At 34.5% G+C, this 9664-nt stretch overlaps 1 protein-coding gene across 1 annotated transcript; it reads right to left on the reverse strand.

Annotated features, from left to right (window-relative positions):
• Positions 1 to 286: 286 nt before the first annotated feature.
• Positions 287 to 9322, reverse strand: LOC148829790 (uncharacterized). The gene is made up of 9 exons (XM_088923483.1): positions 9190 to 9322; positions 8196 to 8314; positions 7841 to 7957; positions 6895 to 7041; positions 4894 to 4982; positions 4066 to 4142; positions 1940 to 2023; positions 1599 to 1719; positions 287 to 538 (listed from the first exon to the last, which is right to left on the reverse strand). The coding sequence occupies exons 1-9, from the start codon at positions 9315 to 9317 to the stop codon at positions 287 to 289; spliced, it is 1134 nt and encodes a 377-aa protein (XP_088779609.1). The 5' UTR covers positions 9318 to 9322.
• Positions 9323 to 9664: the final 342 nt, after the last annotated feature.

A 9664-nucleotide genomic window follows, 5' to 3' on the forward strand; every position in this document is an offset into this window, starting at 1 on the left:
AGTTCTGGCATCTAGACTGGAGGTTTGTGTGTTCAATAAGAACAAAATGTGTTATTGTCATGTGTTACAATAAGAACAAAAGCAAGGTATTTCACTCAAATTTATTGATTGTAAATCCTATGCTACAGTCAGAGTGGGACTCTCTAGATCACCAATGTAAATGTGAATTTCTTTATTGATTTATCTGTTTAGCTAAGGAATCAAGGATGTAATAATAGGTTTAATAATAATAATCCAGGATGTAATAATAGGTTTAAAACATCTTTATTAATTTTAAAGGATTAGTTTACACTTCTTCTAAATAATTTGATGTGGATGTCTTATTTATTTCTACAAGTCTAAAGGCTTTCACAATCACAGCTATACGCTGCATGGTTACTCTCAGCATGTCAAAAAAGGGATTAAACAGATCCCTTATGCTTGAGGATACATTGAGCAAAAATATCATCATGGGCTGAAATGCATGGCTAAATAAAACAACCAAGAGGGGCTTTATCACATGATCCCCGAGTGCTGTCATTATCCCCACGACTAACACCTGAAAAACAAATAAGAACTTAAGAAAAGTTGCAAAAGGAGCAGATGATTTGGTTCAATGAGCTTATTTTTGTGAGTGTAGTCTCAAATAAATCAGCAATTCCCACATAGCCTGGATCTAAGTAGCTTTTCTTTCAGATATGATTTGTACCTCTGTAATATGAGCATTGACATACAGGCATCTCAGGTCTAATCTAAGGCTGAATGCAGGGATGGAAAGTGGACAGAGCCTTACAGAGAGACGGAGCCACTAGGTTGACAGAAAAGGATCTCCTGGGAAGTTACTGATTCTCTCAAAAGGTATCATTCTAGTTTCAAGTTAAATAAAATCAGATGATGTTTTTAGTGTTTTTTTTTTTCACTTACACCCTATATGAAGTGAAGCATTCTTCAATCCTATAATTACCATCTCATTTATGGCACTGAATTTAATCTACGCCCCTTTAAGCCACTCCTGATCACCGTCACTTGCTGTGTTCTAAGTGTAATTGGCCTGTTCCTGCATCGATACTAGGGCTTACAAATGTCACTGTTTTATCTTTGACACAATATTCTGACACATCTGCATACAGTATCTGCATACTTCTCTAGCTCTCTCTTGGGAAACTGTGCAATGTTTCCCAATCCCAGTCCTGGAGGCCCACACACTTGCTGAATTTTCATGTCAACCAAGATTAATTGCTTAATTGAAGGCTTAATTGAGCTAACACGGTGCTTGTTTGAAATTTGTACAAGTTCAGTTTCCTACTCAGAAATATGTAATTGTATATTACTATATTACTAGATAGTTAAAAGGCAACCAAACACCCAAGCAGTTCATTTATCCTATTATCAAGTCACTTAAAGATTCAATTGTACAACTGAGAGCTTGGCAGTAACAACAAACAGCAGGTGTATGGACCTCCAGGATCAGGATTGGGTTACAGAGCACCAAACTCCTCTTTCTGACATATAAATTCCCATATTAAAATAAATAAATCTAAATCCATTCTATTATGTTATAAAGAATTAGGCTAATAAAAGTTGTAAAATATAGTGATAACATCTGTTGTTTTACTTACATTACATAGAGATTGACTAACAAAGTCCAGCATCTCAATTAGAAATATCATGATGAAGTAAAGGGGAACTCTTAAGATCCCAAACACCTTTCTCCAGAACTGATGAATGACCGTTTTGAAGCTGCAAAACATTTTTTCCACAGTGGAATCGAGCTCAGACTAATCACATAAAAATCACAGTTAAAAAGTTCTGCCCACAGTACATTATTAGAGTTCCTACTCCTAAAACGCCAAAGAAATGAACAAATGCTGTTTTCACCTCAAATGCAAATTCACAATGAATCCTCACTTTATAAACAGTGGAGTCGACTTTGAATTTACTTTTTCAGCTTAACCTGTACCTGTCAGGCTCTTCAGATACACTTGCTTCTTCAGGTCCCTTTCCAGAATGATAGAGTTGCTGTTGAAAATTATCATACATTTGGCTGCAAAGCAAAATAAAAATGAGAATATGAAGGCATGTGGCTTATAAGATGGTATGCAAAAACTACAAGTAAGTTAAGATAAGCAGAATAATGCATACTCTCTTCTCAATAATGTCTTATTGTGCACTGTCAGTGTTTCGGCAAACAAAAGCCTTCATCAGGACATGCGTACTTGAATGAATAAAGATGTTATATCAACTAACATTAATTAGTTGGAAACGTCATATATAAATGTAAGCTTCAGTGCCCGAATCATTGGGTATTAACGTAGAAAATCCCAAATGTTTCCATTTTTTAAAAATACACTATTAAAACTGACATCTTTCCTAGAGATGGGAACTTTCTCAGTATTCACATTCAATGTCCTCCACATGTATTCATACCCCTGATGAAAAAGGAACTATAAGCATCAAATAAACAAAAGTTTTACATATTGGATAATGCTTCTTGCTTAAACAAAATCTGGAAAACATTTTACAATACTCTAAATAGAATTGCACAGCTCAAAGTCATACTTTTTATTAAAAAATCAGAAGTCCGTAAATTAAGAGCCACATTTATTCACACCCCAATAGTTAGGATTTTGTCAAATCTCTAGCAGGGATTACACTAACTTTATGTCTCCTGTAGTGTGCTATGAGGCTCTGCCACTTCAGAGGGGAAATTTATGAACATTCCTATATGAAGAATTACCCTATGTCCTTCAGATCCTTCGGTGAACTGCCATCTTGAGTTACGTACAAATGCTCAATTAGATTGATGACTGGAGAGTGAGAAGGTCAGTTGAGAACATTTATTTTGTGTGCAGTTAATCATTCCTTTGTCATACTGGATGTATGCTTTGGATCATTGTCATGCTGAAGTATCCATTTTAAGCCAACCCTGAGCTTCTTGGCAGAAAGAACAAAGTGTCTGGAAAAAATGTCCTGGTACGTGTTTGGAGTTAATGATTTTCCCCTTCTTGACAAGGACCTGTAAGTGCAAAACCACCTCAAACCTTAACACACCACCCACAATATTTCGTAATGGGAATGAATGTATTCTCAATTACCTTTATTTTAGGTCAAACATAATGGTGATAAGCATGTCCAAACAACTCCATTTTCATTTAAAAACTAGCCATAATAGATTGTTTAAATTCTTCTTCTAAAGATGTCTAGTTTGAGTTGCCTCTTTTAGTGGTTTGCCTCAGAAGAGGTTCCTTCCTTGCAACTGAGCTATGAATGACACATTCACACAAGCAACACAAAATGGTCGTTTTCAACACTTTGTATCTTGAAGATACCATTTTGTTTCACAAATTTTCTCCTGAACCACTTGTGCCACAGCCCATGATGGCACGATACACTCTTTTTTCCTGGCAGGGTTTCCACTGTACCAGTTCCATTACAGTTTTTAATAATGGACACTAAAGTGGAAAATGATATATTCAGTTTCTTTTTAAATTATCGTAAAGCCATCCCCCAACTCATGGGTGTCATTGACCATTTGCCTGCATTCTTCAAGGTGCTCTCTGACCTTAACCATGATCATGCTACCGAGTACAAACAGCAACCCTTCGAAGGCATCTCTGTAGTTCTTAAAGTTTCCTTTACCATCCCAAATAGCAGAATGTCATTTAGAACGGAGGCTTTTAATTAATTTTATTGAAAAGGATACTTAGAGGTGTGAATAGTGTAACTGTGACCCTCTTCTTTTCTGAAATTAAAATAATTATTTATGACAAATATGATTTTGCTCTTTGCAATAGTATTAAGATTACAATATCACATTATCAAATCCGTAGCTCATTCTGCTTTAGGATGTTTTTTGCTCCTCTTTCATCAGGGTCACAAATAAAACTGGACAGCACTGCATTTATATAAGGAAATTACATTATTGGCTTCAACAGCAAAAAGCATGAAACATCTTTAATCAGTGGATATCTCATAGATAGTAAAAATGTTTCAGATTGTATATTGTCTGTATATAAAATAATACAGCATACCGCTTAGGTACAATACATTACTAAGCTTTAGAATTGCAGTATAGAATTTGCTTACCTTTCATCACTGTAACAGACATTTCTGAAAATTTTATCTTCAGCTGTTTTTTTCTCTGACTCTCTATTTTCAGCTCCCTGTGTGAATTCAATGTTGTCATGATGTATCTTAGTTTTTTAATGTTAGAATTGATCATAAAAGTATACATAACTGTATATTTACAATACTACAAATGCAAACATAATGTAGTGATACATTTAAATGATATCACCAAGATTACAAAATGAAAAAAGAATTAATCACCATTTGACAGTCTTTACATTAAATGTTTTTACATTTTATGTTATTAAAGTTTTCAGAAGAATAGAGTGCTACACAAATTACATTTGTAGAAATAATGTAGAATGTCTATGCACTGATAAAACAATACTTAACAATACTAAAAAAAATGATTTTTTGAAGAATGTAAGTAAGCATAGGGTTATTTTGAATGGCAAGTATAAAAAACTGAATAGTTTCAATCACATACTATGTATTCAGAATGAGAAAGATTAAAAACATTTTTTATCCCAACTTATCTACAGTAAGGGCTTGAGATGAAGAAAAAATATCTACTAATAAAGCTGACTAAATATTGAGACAAAAAATGGAGATCTTCAAGAAAAGAAACAGACACCTCCAAATACACATAACGTAATTTTTTAGGTTCCATACTGGAGAAGATTACCGGTTGATGATGTGCTTTGAGCCAGAAAAAATATGAACTGCTATATCTATATATGATATATAAAGTATATATGATATCTGTATTTCACTAATTCCACATTCAATTATTACTTTGGTGTATATAAAACCATTAGCCCTGTGATAATTCACTTTGATACCAACCTGGCTCTGCTCAGAAGCACCATCAGTTCTCTTATTTGGCCTCAGGCTTTCTCTTCTCATTATGCCAATGGTTCTGAGAAGTTTGTTCCCTTTTATATAAGATTCACAATAAATATAAACCATAGAGAGCATGATCAGTTCAGTAGCATGATCTTTAAAAGACCATAAAACTACAATGAATGCCAAGAATAGGGTAAATATTATTCGTATGATCATGACTGTACGGTAGGTATGAAGATAGGCTATGTCATTAAGGGAAATTACATCTTCAAAAGTTGGTAAACTGCAGCCTTACACAGGAGTTTTTACTAAACCTTGTATCAAACAGTGTAAATAAAACAGTGTAATTTGTACAATTACTGCTGGACTGGATGTTTTCTTGCAACTGTGGGCAGAAAACATTCAAATTATAATAACAGCTTTCTGTACAAAAATATTTTCACAGTTCTTTCAAACGTTTTCCTCAACATCCCTTGCAGAGCATGACAATAAGACATGATTTTAATTAACACAAAAACAATGAAACATATCACTATGGCCAGCATGAGTAATGAAGATTGCTAAATTATCAGCATGGCTGAAGGTGGTCTGCCTATGAGACAATATACCCAGAGTTAGAGTACTGCTTCAACAATTGGCAGACAAACCCAAATAAACCAAAAAAAACAGCTCCGCAAGGGATAGGTCACATCATGGAGGACAGAAAGTTACTTCATCATCTCTGGACCATCATTTCTATCCTAATCACGTATGTAACAATCTTTTTACTGCAGTGTCAATAGCACAATAAATTCCAGGAAGAAATGGCCCATGCAGAAAGACTAATTTGCTGTAAACATGCTTGGAAGCTGTGCTAGGTTGAAAGATGAATTTACCATATTCTGTAGGCCAAAGAATGTTTGAAGCTGAGTCTTAAGTACAATATCTGGTTAATCTCTTAACAGATCTTAACAGACCTAAAGTGATCAGGTTGTGGTTGAGTGTTATGCTGACTGTTGCATTATTCAAGCCAGCCACCTGGGCTATGTTATGATTTGGTTGAGAAACTCTTCTAAAACAATAATGCCTTAGGCCAACTCTTCCTTTTCAGCTTTCTTTCCTAGCCTGGTCTAAAATAACATCTGTGTGACCCATTCGCCAATGCAATCAACAGCAGTCAACCACAAGCCGGCAACAGCTGCACAGGATGAGTAGTGAAATATTCCACAACAGTGTGTCAAGAGACTGTGTAGCAGTGCTGCCAAGACTGCCTTAGATAGGTCACACCCAATACTGATTTTGTAATGTTTCCATTTTGCCACTGTCTTATGTTTCATACTGAAACATATTAGACATCTAGAGACAATTCTCTACTTCATTTGTATTTTCATTCACATTTTGAGTGATATCGTATTCATGTTTATATTAAGTGAATAAATTAATTAGACCTGTATGTTATGATGCATCAGTATAAAATAGCATGTCAATATAATGGAATCATCCTCTGTGATTACATTTTTTTACATGAAATGATGTAGTAAATGCCAATATCACACTCATTATATGTAATGGAAGTCATGAAAAGTCATCAAAGTTTTAAATAGCAATGCGGACACTGAATTATTATTGTTTTTAATGGGTAATTCTCACATAAACGCGTTAAGAGATGTTTCCTTAACGCCTCTTCCTCTTTGGAATAAAATTAGGCAAGTAGTGTACCTTAATATTTTTGCAGTTCAAGTGAGTTAGCTCTTTAAAGATACTACTGCCAAATTTGCACAAAACAATTTTGTAGTAATATAATTCTCCTATGTGAGATGTTGACTTAAGTTTTATATTTCAGTATCAATGGCAGTACTAATTAAGTCAGGCCACTAGACAACTCTTCAGAGTACTAAGCAAAAAAGTGTCTATAGGAAAATTAACACTAAATCCATGCAAGTCATGTAAAGAATTACAGTATTAAACAGTATTGTTCTGCAATATTCCAAATTAAGATATTTTAGAAAAAGAGCCACTAACCTTTTGATTTTTGTTCACACAGGTTTTTTGGATGAGATTCATTCCCATTACTTTTAGCCATAAATAAGTATTCATGTCCATTATAAGCTGACGTCGTACTGAGAGGCATTTTTGTATTTTTAGCACAGACATCACTGGTGGTTTCCTCTGTAACATATTAATAGGAAACAAGGATGTGCAACGTTGTGCAGGATCCCTTAGTTGTACAATTATACAAAGCAATGCAAAAACAAAATGGAAACCTCTGATTTTTCATGTCTATTTCGTGCCTAAAATGTATTATCCATTCATCGATTTTCTAACTTCTTTTCCCAATACAGGATCACAGGAGAGCTGGAGCTTAGCAATGGGCACAAGGCAGGATTCACCTGGCATGGGACTCCAGTCCATCACAGGACAGACACACACCAGGGCCAATTTTCCCAGAATCCAGCCAACCTACAATGGCTATCAAAAACATTCAATCCTCTTGGAGTTTTTCACTTTGCATTGTGATACAATATGGAATCATAAAGCATTTAATTGTGATTTTTTCTATTGATCGACATAAACTACTCTATAACATCAAAGTGACAGCAAAATTGTCATGTCCAGTCCATCACAGGGCAAGTGCAAGCCAATCATACTTGGGGACAATTTGGAGGCCACGGTAAAGGCTGAGGGGAGAAATTTTGCCCGCACCCCCTAGTCTTATTGAGAAATGCCCGGGGATCTTTAATAACCACTGAAAGTCAGGACCTCGGTTTAATGTTTCATCCGAAAGATTGTGCCCACTACAGTATAGTGTAATAAACCTTTACTTGTTCCTTTGCAGCCTATGCATGCTGATGTAGCTACCTACTTGAACTAAAACAAAAAATAACTGATTGATAAAATAATCACCCCCTTTACTATGAGACCTACAGTAAATAGGCAGAGCAACCACTTCTCTTTAGAATTGACATACCTTGTACTTGGTCAAGTGATGCAATACAGGTGTTGACATCATTGTGGGTTTCCATCTTTTGATGTTTGGAGTTAGAATGCAAAGAGTTGCCATGATTCTGTATTACATTTTTCGGACCTTGGCCAAGAAAATGAAATAATGTTAACTTCTTTTATTTATCAGAGTCTGACAGGGTGTAAATAAAAGCTAAGCCATTAAAAGGAGAAGCAGGCTTGTTCAAGTTACCAATTAAAAAGAAAAGTAGCTTTTTTTTATTTTGCACTCAGTTTCCTTTGGAAATGATCGATATTAGTCTGTTGCTTCTTGTGTTTGTAATTGCTCTGTCTTCTTCTTCTATTTTTGTTTAAAAGTCTACCTTTACTCCCCTCACGGCTGTCAAGATTTCCTGTACAGAGAAATGGCTGGACCACACTATTCAGTAGCGACCCTTCTACTTGCTGCAGAGCACTGATGAGGTCAATACTAGATGGCGATCTGAACAACATTTTTTTTTAAAAAAAAGAACACAGAATTTCATTAAATACAGCAAAAATAAACAATTAAAGGTGTTGGGTTTTCAAATTAAAAGCAAAATCATTATGTAGATACAAACTTCTAACCACAGAAGTGTTCTCATTTCCATTGTATTATATTTTGCCTATTAATCAAAGGCTTACCTCTAGCATCCATTGTAATGTTTACCACACTGCTGAAATACCTGTCCTTATAAATCCAGATCAAATGACTTAACATAGTTGTGGCATAAAATGTAAAAATGAATATAATGTAAAAATCCAATATTACAAACATAAACATAAGAATATCCCATATTACAAACATAAACATATATCATCATATTAACACATATTTGGGAATTTAATGTAATAACAGAAATGAAGCCATATTTGACAATGCACAGCTTTGCAGGTTATATTTACTACAATTAAGATATAGCTATATACTGTAGTACTAATATTTCACAGTACCTAAACATCACGTGTTGCATCAATGTAACATAATAACTTAATGCATATATAATAACTATAAACTGAAAACTGTTTTTCTTTGAACATTAGAATTGCCTTTGATTCTGATTAAATTGTCTTCATTTTTCAACGACCAACTATACGTCTTTGATGAACAGTCAGGCACCTAGTCTTCAAATAAAAAACCTACCTTCCTTAAAATTTTCCTTTATAATTTTAGATATTGAACAATCGAAATTGGGTTGTTTTTTTCTTCAAATTAGGGATTTTTTAAAAATATTTTGCGTATAAAACACATAAGCGAGGAGCCCTACATTGCTTTAAATTTGAATATATACCACATACGACACATCCGATTAAAAACAATACCGTATAAAAAGCTACCTGGTTTGGTTTAAGGACGTCTGTTGTTTTTCAGTATTTTGGTCTGACACGCTGCTACAGGCTGCTTTTTCGTTCTGGGTGTCTTCATCCATATCCCACGAGATTACACTCTCAGAGTCACTGTCCATTGAAGAACAACACTTAAATTACTTAAAAAAAGAGAAAACAGAAAAAAAGTTCTTAAGAAAATCGGACACCAAGCACAATTAGGCTTAAATGCGAATAACCACTCATTCGTTTTTACCGTAAATTTACCTGCTTGTTGTAGTGTTTGACAGATTTTACTTACCATTTTGGATTAAGCAAATTAAACACGTTTCCGTTTTTGTTCAATCTGTAAAACCCCAAACAGCTGACTTAAAAAATCTTTTCCGCAGTCCACAGCTGCTGCAAGCCGTGCAATCATTATAAAAACAAAAACAATACCGACTGCAAATGCGATTACTACTATTTCAACGGTAAAATCTATGCTCAT

Source organism: Atractosteus spatula, chromosome 8 (genome assembly GCF_055471065.1).
Source record: "Atractosteus spatula isolate fAtrSpa1 chromosome 8, fAtrSpa1.hap1, whole genome shotgun sequence".
Lineage (NCBI taxonomy): Eukaryota > Metazoa > Chordata > Actinopteri > Semionotiformes > Lepisosteidae > Atractosteus > Atractosteus spatula.

Coding starts and splice junctions, on each gene's coding strand:
- LOC148829790 (XM_088923483.1), bottom strand. CDS start 9,317: ATGGACAGTGACTCTGAGAGTGTAATCTCGTGGGATATGGATGAAGAC. Junction 1,720..1,939: donor GTATCTGAAGAGCCTGACAG/GTACAGGTTAAG, acceptor AATGTTTTGCAG/CTTCAAAACGGTCATTCATC. Junction 539..1,598: donor TTAGTCAATCTCTATGTAAT/GTAAGTAAAACA, acceptor TTTGTTTTTCAG/GTGTTAGTCGTGGGGATAAT.